Consider the following 25,000-nt stretch of genomic DNA (forward strand, 5'->3'; position numbering starts at 1 on the left):
ACAGCGGAGTGTCGGGAAGATAGACGAACTGTTAAGTAGCTGGTTTTCATTTACTGTCAGCACAACTCACGTCACTCAACGGATGTAAATTATTATGAGAGATCAACAAGGGAAAACGAGTCGACGGAACTATTTAGGAATATCATTTATAAGCTTCTTCTCAACAATCGACTTCCGATACGATCTGTTTTGAACAATTTTGCAAAGAGGACATTTCACACCAAGTGATCATGTTAAGGCCTCCAAACATCTTTTTATTCAATCATAACGGACAGCTCCCAAACATCGTCAACCCTGTTTCAAGCGTCACGAACCAAATAGCCGCCCCAGGTGGCGGTTACATGGCGCCACGAATCGATCGACAACGCCCTTTATGCACAAGCGCATTATGCTAACGGTTGCAATAATTTAGCCGCATTTATGCGCTGGCTTTCCTTAACGGTTATGGATCTCAGAGCGGACCAGCAGCCGATGCCAGCAAGCGAACAAGCTTGCCCCGATGCCGTGGCCACTGATTGAGCCGCCATGGAATGGTGGATCCGAATGCTACGCAAAACACTAATCTGTAGAACAAAACCATGGAACGGGCGCATTTCCATTTGAATTTTCATTACGACACCGACACCGGCATGTCTCGGCTTTTGTTCGTGCTTTTTGTGTTTGGATCGCATTGTTGTTTGTGGCGGAAGATTTACTTCAAACAGCACCGCGTCCACGGCAACGGCCAGAGACACCGTCAACACCTTCATCGCAGACCGACATAGACAGGTAGCTCACCACCAGTCAGTCTCAGACAACAGATACTCGCGGGGGGGGGGGCAACAATATATTGAGTCTTGTGTAAGGAGGACGGTGCTCTCCGTCGATCACACAATGACTGCTGGTCGCCACTCCGGTGCTGCACTCGGAGTCACCCGTTTAAGAGCATTACGACCATAATCCGCTCTTTGATGTTGTCTTGTATTCAGCTTCTGCCGAGTGCAGGGCGTATTTTTCATGCGACCGAACATTTACTTGCTCCCACAGACTGCAGCACAATGAACTCTCACAGCAGACACCAATAAACGGTGCGATCCAGGGACTGACTGAGGTCTGAATGACGGGCTGGCTGGCCCACTGGCACAGATGGGTTTACTGCTGGATGAGCAACAACCATAATCCTGATTCCTCTTTTTTCTCGGTGTGCTGCACGTTCGTGGAGAACACTCGTGTAACCATTTTGGAAAGATATGATATTGGTTCAATGTTTGCTCCTTCGTTAGCACAATAGTATGAGTAATGAGTTTCGTATCATCGTACTTGTACATGAGATCGTACTCCTTTAATATGAAGGATTAAAGAGGAACGAGCTTCATTGTACCTGACCGGACATGTTCACAAAACCTTGGACAACATTTTAAAAAGCTTTCTGTAAACACATAAGTTACTAGCGCAAAACTGAACTGTGCTAGAAATTGTGACTCAGTGACCCCACTGGGAAATGGATTTATTTGTGTCCATTTATCGGGCTTTGCGACTAAATTCTGGGTAAATTTCTTCAGTTCACCCAAGTGTAACTCCCTTGGTGATGTACCCTGGACCTTAGTCTACCAGCACACTGCAGGAACAAGTTGCCTCTTGTCCAAACACAAGAACACAAAAGCTGGAGCGGCAAAAGTTGAGCGAACAGCATAAATGGGTGGCATTGGGTTGTATCGCCCGGGGCCGCGTCCTCTCGCCTAAAGCACACACAAGGACCCCTCGGGGGTGGTGAACTGTATTCCCCTGGTGCGATCGAACTGTTGAGCTTAAAATTGAGTTTGAGAACTGGAGGCAACTTTGGCGATTTTTTCCGCCCGATTCTGGCAATCCAGAAAGTTGGCATTTGGCATCAGCAGAATCCGCTTTTGGGAGGGAGAGGAGACTGAGTCTTTTTTTTCCCGCCCGGTGCTCACAGGACCATCTCGCTGTTTTCCGGGACGAGTGGCCCCCCCCTTACCTTGAGCTGGCATCAACTTTGCACTACTGTCCATTGCGATTCCTTCTGCGAGCTGGGGTTGTATTGTAAGTCTTTTGCTCTACCATTTTCTCTCTCGCTCTCTCTCTCTCTCTCTCTCTCTCTCTCTCTCTCTCTTTCTCTCTGCCTCTTCCACGGTATCTCCCAGATGAATTCAATCAGAGAAGTTAAATTAAGTTATCGATAAAAATCGACGAATGTGAAATAAACAACTTTTGCTGTGGCCAGTTTCCGGCATCCGGCTGGTGTGCCCGTGCAGGCTGCGCAGCGTGCCAAATTGTGTATGGGTGTGTGTGTTTGTGGAACGGAGACTGGCCACCGGGTGCCGGGATGCTTCCGGCGATGCTTGACTGCGGACAAATGGCAAAATGGCAGCAACAGCAATGTCGCTTTCCAGCTGACCAACCATGGCCCCAGCACGGCGGTCAGAGCTCCACGGTGCAAAGTAACGTGGCCACGAATGGAGCAGTTTTACTTTTCCCAACGAGCCATAAATTTCTCACCCTCAGACCCACCCGACGCCCTCTCCACCTCCTGGTTGCGGACCAATCATTGGCGGAAGTCGGAAACGTTCGCCAAAACGTAAACAAGCTCCTTGGCGTTTCCTGCTCCACGATTGTCGTCGGTGGAAAACGGACCGGTAGGACGGTCGGTAGGGGGATGTAAACTGGCACCAATTGAGCTATCTTTTTGACTCTTTGACTGCAGCGACTCGTGCTCGTGTTGTATTTATCGCAGCTTCTCAACCTTTCTTTTCTCAGCGATCTTCCTCCGGATGGCTCCGGATAGAGTTCGGCGAGGGCGAAGGGCGTGATGGTTAGGAAAGTTTCCCTCCCAAAAAACCCCTGGCCCTGGGTGTCTCATCAATCCACCACAAAACAAATATTAATTGAGCGTTGAGTTGGTTTGATTGATGAAAGACTAGATAAATCTTTCGGTGTACGATGATCTATGTTTACCGTTCACTCCCGGGAAGATGTATCTGGTTTCGGCGGCACCAGTAATGGCATCGGCAAGCTAGTGGATCGGCAAGGGAGTGAGACTGTTTGTGTCATTTGATGGCTTGAGATAATTAAAACAGAAATCTTTGCCATCCAGATTGCCTCACTTCAATCGACCGTCCGTAGAAGTCAAATCTCTTTCGAGTACTTAGAACTAGGTTTTGTTTGGTAAAGTAAGTTTAGGTAAATTTACAGAAACAGAATACGTGAATTTGAATAGCAAACGTCATCTTGTGTTCCCGTGCTCCATTGCCTGGGTACGTCGTATGGTTCAGGGCAACGTTTGATGGTGAGTTACGGGAGCAACTCCAGCGTCTCACTGACGTCAAGCAGCTCATCAATCACACAAAAACGTTCGTAATATAAATTCAAGGAAGCCGCACAACGCGATGGCCGGGGAAAAGTGGGTGTGGAAATGGTTTCAGCAAGTGGAAGCCCATCGTTAAGGTCACAGATTTATGCCCGCCTCAATCGGCTTCGCATAGCAAAGCGACACGCTGTCAGCTGCGTTTGTTCCGTAGCCGGGCAGGCGGGCGGGCGGGCAGACAGGCGGACGACCGTTGGCCCTTTTCCACATTTTCATCTATACACACCGCGAGCGGCTCCGGACCGGGCCCTGGCCAAGGTGTTGCTAGCTGGCGATAAACAACTTGATCTTTAGCCTGTGTTCCAACGCACGTCACGGCGCACCTCCCGGCCACCCACCGTGGGATAGCTTTATTGCTTTTTAGAGTTTTCCACCCGGCTGTTTTCCATCCACCGCGGGCGAGCGCGCGCGCGCCCGTCACTCCTCCAACACCACGACGCAGCTCACGGTTTTTGGGATATTTATTTTTTTAGATCAATTAAGAAAACTAGTTTGCCAGCGAGTAGGGCACGTCCGCACGCACGTTGGTTGCGTAGAATCGACGAATTCACGCCGCTGACTCCTGCTGCTGCCAACTGCTGACTGTTGCTGCTGCTGCTGCTACTACTACCAACACTCCGCGCGTAGATGGACCGGAGGTGTGGTAAGGTATTTCGTTTCAACTTTTCCACGCCCCCCGGGAACGGCCGAGGCGATTTGGCCTTTTGGGACGAGAATGTTCTAATGATGTCTTGCGTGAAATTTGTGCTCCGCGACGTTTTGGAACTAAAATTAGACCATCGGGGATGAGCAAAAGGAAAGAGAAGAACGCTCGACGACCACGCTGACGACAGCGTTTGACGGGACGTTGGAAAAATGAAGCGACCAAACTTTTCCATTTAGCGCCGGATCAGTGGTTGTACCATTGGCACAGTGACTAGCGAACGGAGCTCCCCCAAAAGTCAATAAACATGGAGCAAACGTGCAATGCGGATTCCTCAAAAACCGGTTGCAGTTCCATTGTCCTCCATGTTCCTTCCGGGAACCGGCTAGCTAGGTGGGCAGCATAATAGTTTATTTGCAGTCTCTCTACAGTAAACGCTCTCTTCAGTAAGCCATGTGTTGCCAAGGTTACAGGCGTTAAGAATTGCGCTGACTGTTTATAATTATCTTGCCACGAGCGATGCTGCCCATGTTTTGGCCCATGAATTCATTCCCGCTTTATTCCATTCTGTTTTCGATGGACGGACGATGGGAAAATGCATCAAAATTCATAAGATCCAACCGCCTCCCCCCCTTGGCACCCTGCTTCGGAGGGTTCGATGGTGGAATCGATGCTTTGGATTCTTTCATTCAAAACGTCCCTCGGCACTTGACGTGCACGGAGAGAGGTCGCGCTCGCTCGCCCACGGTGTTACCGGTGATAGCAATTTAAATGACTTGTCAATTTTGTTTGACGAAGGTCCTGCGGATTGAGCCCGACCAACCGTTCGTCCGTCCGCTAGAACGCTACTTTGAGTCGCGCTACGTTGAGAAGCAATATTCAACGAGTTTAGGCAGAATCGAATCAGACAGCAGCTGTCGGCAGAAATTACAACACGGTGCTCGCAGCTGCCACACCCCTTTTTCCTCCCACGGTAGCTCGGTTGTCCGGTTCGCTTGATTGCGTTCGCTGGCCTGACTGGGCTCGAATAAACAGAGAGAGAGAGAGAGAGAGAGAGAGAGAGAGAGAGAGAGAGCGAAAAAAACCCCACGGAATGCAAAGCGGCGCCCTGGCATGGGATCGCGGACGGAGAGGTAACGGTGGCCCTGGAAAAACAAGATGGTGGGACATCACAATCGGATAACAGGACTACGGGGCAGCGCCTATCCTAGCCCAACTGCTTGGCAACCACCGCCAACTGACGTTTAACGATTGATTTATATTCCACAGAAAGTGGTTGTTATGCTGCTTCTCTCCCTATTTTTTTTTCGGGCGGAAACCGTGCGTGGGGGAAAAGTAAACATTAGCCTCGTGTAGATCTGTGGAATCTGCGGCGGAGATAAAAAGGATCATCATCATATTTGCGCTGCGCACTGCGAAGAACCCATTTCATTCCCGGCCTCATCCAGTGGTTGGTCATCTGCAGAAAGCCATTTCCGTCCCGGGGGGTTTTTTTGTTGCCTGCTTGGATCGCTGGATTACAATATGGGAGGAACAAGTCGTGGGTTTCTCGAGTGACATCGGCCCCGGGATGCTTATGTAAGAGTTAAGCCAAGTATGAAAGTCAGGCTGTAGTAGGCGGGAACGCAATTTCTTTTCAATTTTTAACGCCTCTCAGTCAGCGGTCGGCAGTTTTTTTTTCCAACCAATTGCAATGCCACCCCTTCTCGTAAGTGTTAATTAGACGCCACGCTCCTTTTCACCCTCAAACACCACCCTCAGCCTTTCGCAATATAAAATAAAGTGAAAAGCACTTGCAGGAGCAATGCATGAATTAGCATTCCTTAGTAGCATGGCCCTCGCTTGGAGAAGGAGAAGGTGGTTGGAAAAAAACTAGCACCACACCATCCCCACTCATTACGCGATAAGATGGATTGTTCCTAGGCTGCTATGCTAATTATCTTCACTTCTCACACCTCATGCTGCTGCTGCTGCGGTGGTGAGTCCGGGGATCCATTACCATTGCCCTGGCGTGTTACTTACTCGTACTCGTACCGCGGCACCAGGAACCCCCCCACCGTGAACAGGGGCGGGGGGAACGACACTCTAGGCTCCGGTGTCTCTCCGGCGGCGCAAAAATTAAGCAACCAAGTTCCGTCCGGAGCTCGTTTGGGGCACTCGGTGGCATCGAGTGGCTGGAACCCCCCCTGGAGGCTGGGCTGTCACCACCTTCTACCCACTGCCTCCAGGGTTCTTCCGTGTGCGGTGTTAAAATAGTGAACCGCCACTAGTGGCCATTCAAAACTACGGAGGCAGAAGGCTCCAATGAAAACTTCCACACTCTTCTCTCCTTCCACCCCGGTCTACAGCTACGCCTTCCGGGCTCTATTCAGGATATTCTTTGCCGCTTCCTTTTGGGCGGTAGCTAGCTCGTCTCGCCACCGGCAGGACGACGTGACTTTTTTCACCAAAAGCGTGGCGGTGGTTTCTCGGTTGGAGTTTTCCTCTGTGGTTTCGCTTTTTTGCGTTTATTTTGTTGCGTTTTTTGTCGACGATTTTTTTGTGTTGGTTTCGTTTGCTGTGAGAGACCTTAGCATGAAGCTTATGGCCGGGCCTACACCGTGGCCTGTGGCCCGTCATCGTCTTAGCGTCTCTCTCTCTGTCTCTCCGTGGAAATCACTTCCTCGCTTACCACCTCACGGTTGGAGGAAAGTAGTTTCTCGGTTCCCGCTTTATGCAGCAACCCCTTTTTCCCGTGACACGATCGTCGTTCACCGTTTACGTTCTGGCGTGGAAGATTTCTTTTCTTTTTCTCGTCTCGCTTCGGTTCCCGGGGTCCAAAAACATTCTGCGTCACTCCCACCTTGCCAGCCAGCCAGCCAGTCATTCATCTATCCCGTGGTTGCCCACCGTACGTGCCTGCCATCGACACACACATACACCCGGGGATGATGTGAGTTGGGAGCCTTTGCCTTCCCAGATGCGGCGAGCCTTGCCGTCTGCCAGCCGACCGACGAGGGTACCATATTATGGCATCGGAACTAATTCAATTTGCATAGACGTATTCTTTACCGTCTCGGGCGGATTCAAGGCTCTTATTATGTAAATAGTTACCGATAGTGTGATGAGATACCGCACGCACGAGGGACCCCTTTTTGGCGTCCTCCCCGTCAAGGGGGTAGCAGATGCAGACACGGTCGCAGTAGCAATAGGGCCGTAATCGGTAGATCGTTGCCGGTTGCTGCCGATTGACGATTTGCATTCGAGCTTTTTGGGGAGGCAACATTTTTCAATTTAAAAATAATTGGAAAGTTTAATGAATGTGCCTAATACTTCGCCGAACAGTTCGTTTGTGCCAGCTGACACCTGAAGACGCATCATTTCAATGTCTTCGGTTGTAGCAGTGCTTGCGAACGGATTTTAGTTTTCAAAGAAATCTTTGGAAATAGATATTAATAGACGGTAGACGACTGATAGAGGGCAAACCCTGAGCAGCTTGGCCGATGGATTAATATTCTATTTTTAAATATGTGTCAGAGCCAAACACGAGCTTCCAAAATGAAGATAATGTGCAGAAGCATACGGCTCCTTCGTTTTCCATAAACCATTCGGTACAAGCAATTTCCTTTCAACGGGACATTGATACGTCTTATCATTTTGCACTAGACCCATCTGCTAACTATTGCGTGCCACAACGTCTTTGTAGCTTGTTGCCCATCACGAATAACGTTTATTGTTTTCGCCAGCACTGGATGCAACCCCAAACGGAACCGAACTCACTGTAGATAAGCTAGTGAAGTGAAAGGGTGGAAGGTTTTTGTGTCAATATGGTTTATAGTTTGAGCAGAGCATGTACCTACCAATCACTTTCCTCCACGGCCAGATAGATATTTTCATAACGTGGCAAGTTTTACGTGAACCAAAAGACGTGATAACTGTCCATTGGCAGTGTACCACCATCGGCATAACCGTATGTAAAGCGACGAAAACGTTCAGCAAACAAATCATGGAAAGGTGCTACCAAATTTTATGCCTTGTACCATCGGCAACTGGTACTGGTCCAGTTCCGGAAGGGACATTATTTAAGATTGCCTCATCCACGAGGAACCGGTTCCATTTTACGACCCCCTCCTGCCGATCGACGGCCAAAGTCATTGATGCAATTGATTACTGTCGAGAGCTCGGCGCTCAAAGGGCGCTCTCCGGCACTATGTCTGTCCGGGCATGTTGTCTTCGTTCGAGTCCACACTTCTCTTCCAACTAGTGTTCAAAAAGGGGAAAGCAATGCCACTAGTGATGCCCCCCTTTTCCTTGCCCAGCTTCAGGTTCGGATCGTTAATTTTATATACCTTGATCCTATAAATATTAGACACACTTTGCTGATTTCTGACGTCATTAAAATTTTATCGCCAATATAAGCGGGGCCCTGGAATGGGCATTCCTCCGTCCATGGCCGCTCAGCAGATCCTCTTGACACCGGAGCAGCTGAAAATCGGCAGGGTTCGTCCCGTTTTCCCCATTGCGACATGCGGCAATTTCAGATTGCCATTCTCGCTCTCACCAGTGACCATTTCACATCGTGCACCGAAGACGATCGTGTGCGATGATGGTGGAAATGTGCGCTAGTCTGACCGTGGACGAGGGGTCTTTCTTTGCTCCACACGAGAAGGAAGCCAATCGTACAGAATGATGCGCTCGCTGATGTAGGCTGGATCCGTGTTGGAGTTCCGTTCCGTTCCAGGTTCCGCACTGCCATGGGAGTTGAACTGCTCATACAGCTCAGGGGAAAGGAGAAACCGGGTGCAATCGCTTTGTAAACACTGCATGTCAAGCGGAAGCCCATCTCGACGCGATACGGAACTGCACCAGGCAGTCGACGGGGCATGAAAGTGTAGCACTTCTCGAGGGAGTGCATAACGTTCGAGCGATCTGGGAAGCACATGTTGTGACTCTCCGTTCCCGTAGACTGATCGTGATTTCATGTTATTTCCAGCACAACACAACACATTAACCAAACAGCAACAGCAACGGCAACGGCAACGGAATGCAACATTCAACATACCGTTGGTATCTGATATGGAGTTGTTTGTAAGAGTTTACGTCGGCAAGAAACCAATAGTGAAACCAAGAAACGGAGCTAATTAAAGGTAACGTCCGAGGAAAGTGTCGATTTCCAAGAATTTCCTCTAAGTGTCTCTTAAGTTCGTTCGTATGCATCTTCCTGGTCGATTACTAACAACCCGATAGTTGGTCATCGCTTACCATTTAAACGACATCGCATTGAGCACGCCACTCAGTTCAGCCTCATCGATGCGCATACCTTCGGGAACGGGGACACCAAGTCCTCGGATCATGGTTTGTTCTCTTCCTCGACAAAATATGTTGCCACTTTGGTCGGCTGAAGGTCCCAGAGGACCGTTCATTGCCTACGGATGTAAACGTTTCGCTCCTCGCGCTCATCGCGCTTCGTTCGGAGTGTCGCCGCTGTGCCAAGGGTACAGAAAGGCCGACGACATTGTGAGGAACGGAATAGCGAGCACGGCGATATAGAATGCAGCGCTGTGGCTGCGGCTGGTTGGACATTTGTGACGTCTATAAATATACTTTTAATGTTCTGCTTCCTGCGACGCTATGCTCCGACGTACGGTTCCGCCGCAAAACCCCACCGGTGCTGGCAAGCAGAAGAGCTGCTGCTGCTGCTGCTGCTGCTGCTGCTGCTGCTGCTGCTGCTGCTTTGAAACGGAGTAAAACTCGGTGTCTTTTCGCGTAACGTTGTTTATGCATTACAGCTAAAACCCGTGTGCTCAGTTCTTCAACCGGTTGACATAAAAGCGAGGCGTTTTAGGAGCCGTTCGTGCCATTGCACAATTATGCGATGCTTGAAACATTAAACATTAAATTGCATTAGAGGATTGGCCGAGTTTATTTGCTTGCTGCACATTGGTATCATTGCAGGACACTCTTTTTTTTAATTCAATTCCAAAAACTAAGCAGTTTATGGAACCGAACGATAACGACTGCTTTTGAAATAGTTCACAACGGCATCGGAAAGTTAAAGAGAATTCGTAAAAAAAACAGGGATAATTAGTCCGATTAAGACCATTAGAGTTCACGCCACTAGCAAATCTCACCACAAATCTTATGCAGACTGGTAAAAACATTCGGTAATGGCTTACAGAAGGGGCTTTAAAAACGCTTCACTTTCCTGCATGGTACAACCTCCACTTTAACAAACCAACAGTGGCGTGGATCGTCTGTTTGAATCACAGTTTTCATGTAAAAACAAGCTAAACTCATGTTGAGCGGTTATTGCTTCCGACTTTATACTTTTCAACGTGTCCGGTGGTCGCCGTGGCACTACATTACAGAACACTTTGGCCCTTGATCGCCATCGCAAAAAACCGACACAGCATCGCCGTAGCATTATGAAAAACTGTGTCCTTTAAATACACTTTGCAGCAGCTGCTATATGGTGGCTCCCGCTTTTTCTTTTCGCGCCACTGGCACTGCTTGCAGCCAGACCGGCTGCTGCACTCGGGGTTTGTTGCAGCTAAATAAAAACAAATTGCTTCCGGTGTTTTGCAGTCGTGCATTTCGAAATGTTTCTCTATGTTTGCCATAATACAGTTAAAAGGGGGAATGGGTTGGGTTGGGTTGGGTGTGGGAACGGGTTCTGTGTCGGTTGGATGGTGGCAGTTGTTGAAACTACACCTAAAGTTGAGTCCATGTCCATGTTGTGCTGCCCGCTAGATATCGTTCGCCAATCGAAATCGGGGGAATGGTTTCTGTTTGTGAAAAATCACAATCACGATATCAACAATCCGGAACCATTACACACATGCACCGAAAGTTCGTTGATAATTTCCGACACACTCACCCACGCTCGAGGCAAATTGTTGAATCATATCAATTTTCACCACCACTCCCCCACGGGGAGCTACTATCCTGGGACACTGCGCTTTCCACGGTGCGGCGGAACTTTTCTTCAAACTCGTTAACACCAGCCCAGAAGCGGGCAGCAAACTAATAACTAGCAAGATCAACAAGGAGTGCCACCTCCGCACCCCCCCCCCCCCCCCCCCCCCCGTTCGATTCCTTTCCGGGTCGATCCTGCCTTCCTGGGCGGAACGACATCAATAGACGGCGGAAATAGGGAGGAAAAGCTTTGTCATTCTGTGCAAATCATGTTTATACCAAAGCTCGCGGCAAATGCTGGTTGTTTTTTCTATCTTTTTTTTCCTTCTTTTCGTTCACCAAAATGCTTCCATCTACCTAATCTCCTGCCCTGTGTTGCATCGTCGTCGTCGTAGTCGTCAATGCGAGCATCGTTGTATGCTGCGGGCTCTGTAGCGTGGGATACAAGAAAGTTTTCCGAAACTGTTTGGAGCATAGGAATGGAAGGGGAGGGGGACCTACTTTCACAAACCCTTTCTGAGCCGTTCAAAGTTGTTCTTCGTATCGCTTCGCTGTAGTGTGTGCTGGCTCGCTGGCGCATCTTAACAGATGGAACGGAACAGGACCAGCCGGAAGCAGAAGACGTACGAACGCAACCTACCATGTAAAGCACATCACATTGCACTAAAGTATGCATTTGCCATCCGGGTTTTACACCGGGATTTCAAATCCTCGTCACGTACTTGGCGAGATACAGTAAAGATTTGCGAATACACGATCAGGGATCCGGTTGTTGTACGGTTCGGTGCTCCGATTTTCTTACAACCGAGCTTGCAGCCGCCACCGCCATCCGAACTGCAAACCGAATCGTCACTTGTTAATACTTGTTTTTTTTTTGTATGCCTTGCCCAGCCGCGGTCCCAGGAAGCAACGGGAGAGTTCCTGTAGATCGTTTTGAATGGCGCCTCGAAGCTTAGCCGGAAGCGATTCTCTGCGATTTGGAACTAACGTTTTTGGGTTTAGGGCAAATGTCTAATGCCTGGACCATTCTTCACATGCCGAACGGTTCATGCGTCATACACACAACACACCAACGCTCAGCTGGCAAACTTTCACACCCCGTAGTTACTAATATTTGTTATCGAGCGAAGGTGGCTTAACGAAAAGCGTCCAACAAATTTGCTGCCAGTTATCGAGTTTCAACTTTTCCGCACCCCCAAGGAGTCTGTACAGGACAGCCAATGGTACGGTGGCTCTGGTCTTTGGCCACGGTCAATGTTGGCACAAAGGCCTGGCTGTTTCGTTCACGAAAAGTTGAACATCGCAACGTTGAAAAGTAAACTTCAATATCTTCATGGCGCTGGCGTGCTCGCAGTATGCTGAAAATATGGAGCAACTTTGTACCCTTTTTTCGGTAACCTCGTACCTGTGGCTTGTCTGACCGTTTTTTTTGTTTTGCAGACTCTATAAAGCCGCCCTTTTTTGCCAGCTGCATAGCCCAGCTTTGTGCAAGTTGGTGAGAATGGACGTGTTTCGCCCGTTTTTATGTATTTGTAGGTAGTTTGTATCACGCTATCGAGGTAGTGCGAAAACATTTCTTTTCAAATCTTATGAAAGCAAAAGTATTTCATCCATTCAACTAAATAAACGAAACATTCCATCGTGAACCTTCTTTTCGTGCAGGCTGTTTATGGAGGACGTTTGGCAGATAATTTCATTCAGGAATCAAATAAAAAAGTTTCTCCCAGCCGTTCCCAGCGAAGGACCGCCTCCTAATTAGAAGCACTCGGTGAGGTTGGGCCTAAAACCCAACAACACCCGAGAAATCAGGGGTATTTTTACACTTGAAAATTGCCTCAGCTTGTGGTCAAATTATGATGCTTGTTATTAACCAAAAACTTTACCGCCCTGCCGAGAGGTTTTAAGATTTAGAAACAACAAACTTTTTCAAACATTATCACATTCTTAATGGAGGGGTTTTCCTTCTTCCCAGGCCTCCACGCTGACCAAAATAAAAGGTCGACAAGCAGGTTAACCATAAAGCCAACCATTTCGCAGTTGAATAGGGTCGTATTACCTGCGGTGCTTTCTGGGTTGGTGGTGTTCGTGTACTTTTCCTTTCGCTTTTAGTTAAGTCGCTTAGATGGATGAAAATGGAGGAATTCTTTTTCTCTAAGAAATTTTGGATTTTGTTAAAAATGAATTTGAATTTTGAGAAAATCATTCGTTGAAGGTATTATTGATGGAAGGAGGTATTATTTCGATACCAAATCACCGATACTCATACACTCTTCGATTAAATAAATGAAGAGCATTACTTTAGCATTGTTTTGCATAACAAACACTGCAGGCATATCCTGGCGCACAGAGTTTAAAGCATAACGGTGCTCGTACGTAACTTGTGTTTTGTTGACTTTATGCTGTGGTGTGATGCCGGCTAATGGCATGTAATCTGGAATTCCTCCTCGAAGCCGCGCTGCTAAAGTTAGCTTCCCTGGCAAAGCACATAATCTTCATTGGCAAAAGCAATTTCCTCGCACACATTGCGGCTGCGGCAGGGTTGGCCAGCGTTGCGGCATCATCCACTGCGAATGGCCAATGGCAGTGCCCACCGGCTAGCTGGTGCTGCTCTTAAGACGTTCTCAAGAGTTCATAAAATCCGAGCCCGTCGCCTGCCTTCGGTTATGGGTAGTCAATTTAAATCACTTGCCAACGCTTACATTATGGCGCCCCGGTACCGCATCCCCTCTCCCTTAGCTGCCACTAATCGATGGGAAATCTCTGATCTAGCTTCGGCCATTAAAACGGCAACAAACGATGCCCTCCCCCCTCCCCTCCCCCCCCCCCCCTAAAACCCTCTAGAGACGCCACGTGGACGACGACGATGGTGAAACCGTTACAGCGGTCATCGGTCTTCGCCCTCCGCTTAAAAGATCACTTGAATGCCGCATGGTTGCGGCGCGTGTTATGGGGAAGCTTTTATAAGTTCAATTATGGCTTTTGCAACGAGTTTTTGCCAAGTCATATTCATGGGCCAAAGTGATCGAAGTCGGAGCAGCTGGAGTCCCGCTTGACCGTCCTCGAACGGGACGAGGGCCAAAGAGTGGTCGCCACCATCCTGCAATCTGGTGGCCACGGAGACGATCGTAAAATTTCTGCCAAAGACGAAGTGGCGGGAAGCGAGCAAACAGTAATGGGAAGTTGGTTGTTTTAGTTTGGGCCAACATTCTTTGTTGGCACTTTGCAGACCCCGACCCGATGCACATTGTAGCTGCCCTCGGGCTCTGCGGGCTCTCGTTCACTGGCAAAGCTGTTTGCTGGCAGATAGGAGAAGTAGCAGCAGACCATGCAGACGATGCAGAGTCAACGTAAGTTCACCTCAACTGGCGTTCGGTATAGAGTAAGTTTTGAGAAGACTCACAAGTCAACCGGTTATCGAATGCATTCTCCCGATGATAACGTACCGCTTGACCGAGCATCGGACAGACAAAAGCTTGTGGTTACAGTGTCCTTGACTTTGCATCATTAACGACTATGCTACGACCGCAGTTTTGCGTGGACGAATGTATCTCGCTGCCGAGGAAGAGACAAACGGTGCCTCCCTGAACTCATCACAGCCTTTTGGATCGAAACGGATTCTATGCTACATCTATCCGGGATCGGGGCAGATCATAACTTTCCGAAGAAACAAACCCCGCATCGTTAGTGGTTGTGATTCGAGCACGACGGATGCTTAACGTTTGCTGGCCACGAACGAAATCCATCGCCATTAAGGAAGGAACTTTATGGTGTGGCCAGAGCGTGAGTGCGGTCTCTGTGCTGTGCTGGGCAAGGACAGGCTGCCAACATCACGCTCCACCGATATACGTGGTGACTGTGCGGTAAGTTCGTCCATTCGCCAGCGTGACTCCCGATCCAACGCTAACTCAGTCGTCGGCAGCACATGATGCGCAAACTGGTGAATCGGTGGGTTCGCGCCAACGTTTTACATTCAAAATCATCTACGCGACCGCTTTCGCGATTGAATGCTCGATCTGGTGGTTGACCGGATGCTTGGTGGCTGCACGAAATGGGTAACCGCGGACCACGGTCGAGTAGATCGTCCGTGCGAGAAGTTTTCCCATCGCCCTCCCCCCCCCCCCTTCCCCTCGGACAAACATTCTTGGCTCACCTATTGAGCTTCTTTTCTTTTCGCGCGCGCTTCCGCCTGCGTGTCTGCTTCCTGGCGGCTTGCATAACCAGCTTCCGGGATTGCCGAAACCGGTGCTCCATTGCAGGACGGTCGATGGAGATTCCATCCTCTCCTCATCCCTTTCTCTTCTCTTCCTCCAGCATACTGGTTGGTTCGTAAATTCCAACAGTTTCCTTAGAAGTCGTGGAGAGCCGCGGAGGAACGCGACGCAGACACGTTTGAAGTTGTGCAAAACACGTGCGCAAAGGCCTGGACTGGGCTGGCCTGGGTTGAAAATGAAGAGCGCGTGGCGGTGTTTTTGCTTTTCCTGATCCTCGCAAGCCAGGCACACGGGCACCACAAGTTTCTCCGGCTTTCTTTTGGTTTTTCCCTCATGTTTTTTGTCCAGATTTTTCAACTAGCTAGCTGGCGTCGTGCCGTTCTCTCTGTCGTGGGTCCCCCCAACGGGCTGCTGCTACTGGGTTTTCACTTTATTTTCCCACTTCGCCGCTCTGTGGGCGCCCGACCGCCCTCGAGCCTCCCAAGAGATGTATTCATGGCTTTTCCAAGGCCGGATTTCCCCTTTTTGGATGGTGAACATCTCCCAAACAAACCACGTGGAGCATGAAGCGAGGAGTAGCGAGAGGAGAAGAAGTACGACCCGAAAGGAAAGGACACAAAGCGAAGTATGAGGCTAAGCAAAATGGTCGTGTAATTTTCACAAACAATTTAGTTTATGTGCTTCGTCCTTCTTTTTTTTTCTCGTGCCGGGGGATTTTTTTTGTTGCTGGTTGTTGGTTTTTTCTACTTTCATCCGGTATACGGGCTGTTTGGGCCTTAGGTGAGGCCCCGTTGAAGTGTTGAAAGAAGAAGTTGAAAGAAGCAAGAAACAAAAAAATAAACGCGAGCTGCGAGTATTCTCAAAACACTCCGGCCTCCGGTCGCTGCCGTCAACACCCATCTTCACGCTGCTCTGTCCCGGTCCTGGCTGCGTATGTTAGAACCTCGTTAAGAGCCTCGAGGCTTGTTGCTCATGGCTCGTGGTGGGAAAAGGTGGGACGAGACGTTCCACTGTTCCGCCTGTCAGCATTCCGCTAATAGAGTATGCGAGCAAAAGTCACATGTTGCAGCATCTTCAGATCCTGCTGAGAGTGACTTCGCATGATGACGACGAAGGTGCACGATGAGTCGAGGTCCGTGTCTCGATTTTATCTTTCGTCCAGGTGAGCAGGATCCATTTTGCATGTTACACGCTTACTGGAGGCTGACGAGACATTAGGAGCGAGTCACCGAACGACCGACCAACCGACCGACTTTGGACACCGGAAACGCATCACGCACCAGGAGCAAGCGTCAGGCGGTGGCAGAGAGCAACGTCTTTCCACCACCACCACCACTGACGACGATGGTGATGATGATGATGTGCATGTAATTGAGGACAGCTGGAGCAACGGCAGCTGCTACAGAGCAAAGAAAGAGAGAGAGAGAGCGCGCTGGGTGATCGGTGATAAATGTGACACGCGTTGATGAAACATGCTTCATGATGTGGAGCATAATACTGGAGCCAAGGCTCGGCTCGCCTGAATACCGGCAGGACGAGAAGGAGTAGGCTGAGGAGCGATGGGAGAGTGCACACCGCGGAGCGAGGCCGAGGCCACATGGAGACAGAAACAAAGGCATAATGTTTCGTTTTGATCATGTCAGCAATGTCAGCTAAATTGATGCTGCAGCCGGCGTCAAGTTGTGTAGAGCGGCAGTGGCTCAATGGAACTGGGCACTAGCGGGGTAGCCGAGGGGTGGTAGCCCACGAAGCGATGAAGTACATGGCCGGACATGTTAGCTTCCCGAGTGCCAATGCGCCATGCTGAGCCATGATACTGCTGATGATGATGATGATGATGATGATGCGCGTTGGGCCGAGTAGAATAGCGAGAGTGAGTATTCACTTATATCCACATCCACTTGTAATTTCACCCCTCCAGTTGTGCGTCATTGCAAATTGGTCACGTGAAGCACAAGGACATGGAGGAGAAGACGAACAAGGGGCCAGGGAGCGCTCAAAAACCATACAACGGGCTTAGGTGAGCTTACAGTGAAGTGTTCTTGCTGCGTTCTTTGTGGCTGTTCCGGAATGCGACATAATTTGCTGATATTTGCGGGCTCATTACCTGTACTCTCTGTTGTGTACCTGCCCCGTGTTTGTCTGTAGCATTAACCTACAAACGAGCCACGAGGTTCGTGAAGTGAAACCAACAGTAGAACTCATTAGAAACTGCATATTTGTGCCTTTCACCGTCAAATCTGACAACGAACGACACTCGTCTCGATGCCCAGAACTTTGTCCATAAAACAACTTCAGATCCTTCGACGTCGACAACAACGACGACAGGGACACACTCCTTGATGTATGTCACTCCGTATAAGGTTGGAATAGTTTGCGCAGCACCCGCAGCGTCCCCTTTGTGGAGAAGCTTTTTGGGGAAATGCAAATCCCAACAAAACGAACAAACCTTCCACCCGCGCCGCCCTCGGAACGAACTTACGAGACCAAAGTAATTAAAACGCTTCTCCAATATTTTACTTCCACACTGGAACCCGATTCCAAACACCAACACACTCACCCGGGGATGATGTTGAGTGAGTTCCTGGATCTCCTCTTACATGCGAAGTATAGTGGTGGGACTGTATTTAATTATCTTTCGGCCAGAAGATCAAAGTTTCGAGCGATTTACTTGTTGGAAAACTGAAGCCACTCGAAGGGGAGGTGGGAGGAGGAGACGACTTCCCTTTTGGTGACCTGCTGACACATACGCAGACATACACGTGGGACCCCGGTGTCACTCCCCGCTGACTTCATTACTACAGATTGCTGGCTCTCGCTCTCCCGCTCTCGTGCTTCATGCGGCAATTGAATTGCACTGCCTGTTGGCCACGTGCAGAGAGTAGAAGACAGGGACAGGACCCGGGTGTTTGCCGTAAAATTGTTTTCCACTTTCTTATCTCCTAGCCACCTGACCTGCCAAGCTCGTCTCTGCCCTCATGGAATGCTCAGTGAGTTTTGACCAAAATAAGTCTCCCGGAAATGGGACCCGGTACTCGGCAGCAGCAGCTTCCCCTCTGGGACGAAGTTATTTGATCAATGCCCTCTGTACACAGAGTGTCCTCTCCCCAAAGTGGACGTGTTTCGGTGTAAGGACGCGTCCTTTCTTGCCCCGTCACCCACGCAAACACAAGAAGGACAAACAAACAGTTGGCCAAAAACTCGTCGCACAAGGATTTCAAGAATCTCGAAACTACTTCTTCGCATTAGAAACCATTGGTCCTGTGCCGGCCGAAATGGAGGATGCCGTTTTGTGGATTGTCAGTCCCGGTGGCCATCGCACACAGACACGCATGGACCCCCGACGCATGTTTAGTTGTGTGCGGCCCCTAGACCGACCACTGGAACCGCGCGAAAGCTTTCACCGCGGTTACGTTGCGTTGCGTTGCGTTGCTCTCGTGCCAATTAGGCAAACGGTAATGAAAGCAAATGGATGACCGCGACGGTTCGGTGAGGTGCGCACGGGACAATGCGGACAAAACTGGCTGCTGGCTGCTCCCATTGCTGGCTGCTGCATAAGCCATGAGCTGCCGAACTTACACCACGGCCACACAGCGTCACAGGACCCTCAGGGAGGGACTTGGGCTCATAACTTATTCACCACGCTAAATGTAGCGGTGCCACACCACACCACACCGAACCATTTGCGATGGTGGCTTTCACCGTGGTTTCTATCCACTACAGAGCAACCAGAAGCTGGATAAGCCATAGACTCCGTTATATCCGTTCAATACCGGCGGGAATATGGCGCGCGGATACCATTACGCCGCTACTCCCGGAGTTATGTATTATGTTAAATTAGATTCACGTGCGGGCGCTACGCGATCAATCGGTTTGCATCAGCGCTTCGCATGAATTTCCCTTTTGTACAATGACATCCATACGTCTATACGGATCGCGAATTGTGTGCGCTGTGCCATATGGAAACGTCAAGACACATTGTTAAGAAGCGCACTCCAAAGAGAAGCCATCTATCTACTATCCACTAGGATGCACCGTGGATGCATATGAATGCAAAAGAATTATCACCCATCCCAGGACAGTATTTCGACGATGGCACACCGAGCGCTGGCTGGTAAAAAACGGTCCAGAGCATCCACGCTAGCTTACAATTGACAAGGAGCGCTCCGGACGATACTCTGCTTCTGGAAAGGAATGCTGCTAGCCCCAGGATTGTTGGAGGATTTGGAACGCTGGAGTGGATCACGACAAGCACGAAGATGTGCATCGGTGCTACGAAACCATTGGGAGCAGAGGGCACCACTATCGTCTCCTGCTCCTGGCGATGGCACTATTTCATAATAAACTAGAACGAATTACTCGACTCCCGGCTCGGGCTGTATATTGATTTGTGCCCCGCACAAACGTTCGTCGCCACCCAATGTGTATGACTTCTCGCATTGGTGGCCGGTTTGTGGCCCCCCAGTACCACCACCCAGTTCTCTCCAGGGAATGTCGGAGCACAGGCAGGATAAACCGGTGGTGGGTTAGTTCACTTCGTCCATTGTCAATGCAGGAACGTTGTCGTCGTCGATGGCGATAGCGATGGCAAAGTAATGTGCAATTTAGAATCCTCCGACAGGGAGCGCACCGCTAAGCCCCTCCCCGAGGGGTCCCAGAGATGGTTAGAGGGACAATTTATGAGCTGCAATCGGTGCCAGGACGCCTTAGCTTGGTCGTAGATTTTTATTATATTCAAATGAATGCTAGGTCAACCGATAAACGGTAAATCCGGCTGGAATCCGTCGCTTTTTTGCTCTCTCTCCCTGATCGAATGACGTGGTTTAACGCTTTCACTGGCTTTTGCTCGAGCGAAGAAGCACCACATCACAAGATGGCATCATTTGATACATCGACGATTCAGAGTTTGCTTCAAATTGTTTTACTTTAAAAAAAATATGAAAACTCAAGTACTTGCTGGCGCGCTCCCAGTACCATGGATCTTTTCTCTTTGGTTTATCTGGAAAGTTTTGCCCCGCCACCACCACAACAGAGAGTTATTATTATGGGAATCATGTCATAATTCAGAGGAAACAAAATATTATGCGAAATTCATAGACGCCTCGCGCGGTAGCTCATGTGTTGAACGTGGTAGCCCACGCTGGCACAAACCCGAAAACCGCAAACACTAGCCCCGGGGTGCCGGCGCACAAACACAAACACATACACCTCGGGCACAGCCTCACTAAACAACCAGAACCGCACCACACAGCACCGCGACCACCACCGATCCAAACCATTATAGCCGCCATCGTTGGCACTGTGTTCAGGATCGCGAGCGCAACGCAAAGGCAACGACGACCACGACGACCGGCAGCCCGTGGAATCCGAAAGCCTGGCAACGGAAGAATGGGCCTCGAGGAAAAAACAACTTTTCCCCCTTTTCTTCGTCGTTCCCCGAGCGCCCGAACCAGAAACCCGAAAAACCATCGAAGCGACCAACATGGAAATGCCTGCCCACCAGGTCCCCAGCGCCTCGGTCCTGCTCCCCTCTTCGCCTCCTCGCTGTCCAGCGCAAATAAACTCGCGGTACTCACCTCGCCGGAGCCTCGAGCGCACCGGGGAGCATTCATTATTCAGCCCAGCGTTCTGCGGTTTATGGAAGTGCCGCTACCACCGTTGCCGCCCGGCGTTTGCCGGTGAAAAAAGGGGCTTTCTCTGGAAAACTTTTGCTGCTGGCCAGCACCACCAGCACCATCGGCTCTGCAAGACGAAGAAATCTGTTTTTTGTTTACGTACCACTTTCGGTCACCATCCCGCCATCCCGCCAGTTCCTCCACAGCTCTCATGCCCCCTTGTTTCGTGGTACGCGATGAGAGCCTCCATTGTTTTGTGCAGGAGAAGAAGGATAGGAAGGATAGGGATCGTGAAATCAATGTCAGGATGGCAACGATGACTGCAGATGCCCCATCGCGCCAATGCAGATTGATCCACGTTCAAAGTGGCGCCTCGTGGCATCCCGGTAAATCATTTCATTTACAGGTATGTTGATGAGGTGTTGCTCCTGCTTCCCTTCTTCTCGTTGCAAGGCACTCCTGTGGAAGCGTAGCATCAACGATGCGAGGGTGATGCGACATGATCAATGCCACCGAACGCGATGCGGTGCGGTGCGTTGTCTTGTTGCTCGACCTGCTGCATCTCGGATCTACATCGGAGACCGCAGCCGCCGTACCGTCAGATGCCGTGCAAACTGTGGCCAAGGTCCAACATTTGGCGGTGCTTCATAAATATCAGATCAAAAGTGCTGCTCACGCTGCTCTATATCTGAGGCCCCGTTTTTGGCACAACACTCCTCCACCGTGCGCACACACAGAGACACACGTGGCGAGTATCGTTTGATCATAATTTTTGGCTCCTACTCTGACGTTTGGTTGTTGAACTTTTCCTTCCTTCCTTGCTTTCGAAAGCGAAACACACTGCCAACCACCATGGCCACCGGAACGGTCCGAACGCAGATGTCGCGATGTTCTCTCTTTCTCTGGAGCTCGCATATGGTTCCACTCCTCCTCCATACGGCCATCTGGGTTATGTTGGGAGCATAGGGAAAAGGGTGGCTGGTGAGCGGAGGTAGCGAGAGTTTTGAAGAAAATATTTCAATGTTAAGATTTGCACGCTCCTGCCATATGTTGGCATAAATCATAAACTTTCGTGGCCAGGCTGCGAAGAAGGGCCAGAGAAGAGGGCTGGCATTTGCTGTTTCTGCCCTTCATGCGGTGGCCGCTTCTCGGAAGATCAATTCCTTTGCACAGAGAAACAGAGAGGGAGAGAGAGAAAGAGAGAGCGCGAGCGAGCTGGGGCGAAAACTCATTAAATTGTTGTGAAGTAAAGGTGGAGGGAGTTGATGGCCGGGGGGGCTTGTTTCAAAAATAGCACTCCAAGATGATCGAGACGGGTGAATGCGTGTATTGCACACGAGAACCCGCGTCCCATTCGTTGCATTTACATATATCTATGCTACCAGCATGCGGGTAAGCAAGCTGGTGCCCTTCCTTCCATCGACACAGCGCCGAATGATAGTCGAATGACATTCGAAAATGATGAAACTTTCGAAAGGCACAAAGTTTGACCGAAATTCGAGGATTCCAGTTTACGTCTCAGGACGTGTGCGGGCACTGATTGACTCACCTGCCAGCCTGACAATGCTGACCAAAGTTTTCCACTCAGGAAGAGTCCCGTAGCACCTGCAACCTTACTGCTGCTGCTGCTGCTGCTGCTGCTGACAGGCAAGCAAAGGACGATGGTCTTCCGCCCGGGGGACATGTAATTGCAAACAAGGAGCGCAAGGAGCGATTCCATTCGTATGTCATAATGGAAGATGTCGCTCGAATTCGGTCGCCTGTCATATGGATGCCGTCGTGCCCCCACCGAAAATGGTTTCCATTATTTGCCATTCCCCACAAGTTGGCTCTCAGGTAACACATTGGGTCCACAATCCGTGGAAAAAGCAAATTGATTTTGAGAATAAACGAAGAAGAGGAGAGCAGGAACGGGAAAAGGACCCCGATTCGGCCGCACTCAATCGTAGTCAAATCAATCAAATCAATGACATTCCCGTTGGCACATGTCGTTCCAGATGACAGTTCCCGGTACGGGGTGAGGTTTCATTAACGATTCCCCGTCGTCCCCGTTGTTGGACAGCCCATTTCCTAGCCGGCTGGATCGAAGGATCTTCTGCTTCTGAGCTCGGACGGAGGTCGAGCAAGCTACAATCAAAGTTACATTGGCAATTGGATCCTTTTTTCCGAATTTAATTGAATCACTCCAAGCGGAACGGGTTCACAATCCTGGAGCAGCGCTCCAAAATTCTCCGATTTCTCCTCCTCCCTCCCCCCCCCCACCCCCCAACAATCAGGGCCACAATCCTCATTGGTAGTTTGGTTTAAAATTTCAAAAGTCCGATCGTTCCGATCCATTTGCGATCCGAATTCCGAATCACGCCTCCGCGCGAGAGTATCCAAGGGATTCGGACGCATACTGGGAACCAGCACTGTCGCCACCATCGCCAGCCATTGCAATTGATCTCATAAATCCTTGGAACTCGCAATGCGACACCCCAAGACGACACGCCACGCCGCCCTTGTGTGGGTCCTTTCCAGCTCGTGTCACCAGACCCGTAGGGTACAAAGACCAGCAATGGTATGCCAGCATGTGGGGTGTGTGAGGATCGGAAGGGATTCAATTTTCCGATGATATCGAATTCCACCCGGGGAGCCCGTGGGTTGGCCGGATTGGCATTCCTCGAATCGTTGGTCGTGTTAGGTCTCATTGGTAGCACTCCGGTTCCGAATCTCTAGTTCCGAAGATCGAAAACGCATTCTCTTTCCGTCCCCGCCATGGGAGCTAAAAATACTTACTGTTTTTCTGGAACTGCTCCGTGTCGTCGCAAAGGCCGGTCCGGGTGTAGAAGGCGGCGCAGAGCAGGAGTACGGTGGCCCAAAGCAGTTGCCGGTGACAGTGCCAGCTAGCGATCGCATTCCGTTGCCGCTGCCGTCGCTGCACCGTCATCACCACCGGGACTGGATGACTGGAGGAAGACGCTTCCGGTTCACGAGCAGCTCCATCGTGCATCGGGCTGGCTGGCCACTTGCACCACCACCACCACCACCATCCACGCCACTCATTGCCGAACGTTCTGCGGTAGCTTTTGCATTTGTGATGCTGCTGCTGTAAATCGAGCCGCTTGCGACATCGATACATCTTTAACCGTGATGGATCGGATTTTAACGAGCAAGCGCTCCCAGCGCTCGCGCCCGTTTCGACACTTCGCGGGATGATCGTCGCCTCCATCGCCGCCACCGTTGGATTCGATTTCGGTTGCAACATTTTATCTCTTTTCCCTGGTCACAATTTTACACCCACAAAAGGCGGAGGAGGGCCTCCTGTTCAACCGAGTTTCACGTTCCGTTTCCTTAATTTCTGTCACGCGCGCACGCGTTCGCTCACACACGCCCGGAGGATCCGTTTTTCCTGTGAGGGGGGAGAGCCACTAGGGACCGTTTTGATTATGCTTTAATGTTTGCGCACACACTCATACACGGGGGCGTGCACACGCCAAGAACACATTACGACGATGACGATGATGACGAACATTCAGCCCAGTCCCCTGTCGCGGGACCGTGCTCTCGGCTGGAACGAATGCATTTCCACTCGCGCTCACGTCACTAGACACGACACGAGCGCATCACCATTATGCGTGCACGCACTCACACTCACGGACACGCTCAGCGGAAGCAACGATCGTGATCATGCACTGTGGGACCGGGACTGGTCGGTATCGGATCGAAACAGCTGCAACCGGCCACCCGGGGTTGCCGTGCAACTCCGTCCGGCACCATGTCACGGAGCTGCTGCGATCTTCCTAACAGCGACGCACACGCGCAAGCGCACGCACACGATCACTCCCCTTAATTAGGGGTAGTTCGCGTTAATGGGCCAGCTGCACCTTTGGCGGATGATGCACCTTCTCTTCTCCTTCTTCTTTTCCTCCTCTTCGTCGGCACAGAACAGAACAGAACATAAAACTGTCAAACGAAAAGTGCCGCTAATGCTGCTGCATTCGCTGAGCCAGAGGGGTTCCTCTTGACTTGCGGGGCGCACACTCCTAGTGATAGAACAGAGACTCACTAATGTTGGCTGCCACTTCCGCCCAACTCTTGTACCGTTGCTGCAGTCGATGACTCACCACGCACTACGGACCTGGAAAGTGGTGGAAGAGAAACAAAAGAGAAATCATTAGCATCACGCTGATTGACGCCAGATGGCACGAATGGGCGAGGGTTGGGGCGATTAGTCATCGGCGGAAGGATAGAGTTTATGGTGGTTCCTGAGTCACGCGACAGGTTAAACGCA

At 50.3% G+C, this 25,000-nt stretch overlaps 1 protein-coding gene across 5 annotated transcripts in view; it reads right to left on the reverse strand.

The window, feature by feature from the left end:
- LOC126570566 (hemicentin-2) overlaps positions 1–25,000 on the reverse strand; it is a 125,519-nt gene that overhangs the window by 39,422 nt on the left and 61,097 nt on the right. For 4 of the 5 annotated variants that reach the window (XM_050228412.1, XM_050228415.1, XM_050228414.1 and 1 more), the window contains exon 3: positions 23,506–24,847. In XM_050228412.1, coding sequence (XP_050084369.1) covers positions 23,506–23,974 — 469 coding nt within the window. In that variant the 5' untranslated portion in view covers positions 23,975–24,847. The remainder of the gene's footprint in view (positions 1–23,505; positions 24,848–25,000) is intronic. The other variant, XM_050228413.1, reaches the window with a different exon arrangement.

The sequence above is a fragment of the Anopheles aquasalis genome, chromosome 2, assembly GCF_943734665.1.
Source record: "Anopheles aquasalis chromosome 2, idAnoAquaMG_Q_19, whole genome shotgun sequence".
Lineage (NCBI taxonomy): Eukaryota > Metazoa > Arthropoda > Insecta > Diptera > Culicidae > Anopheles > Anopheles aquasalis.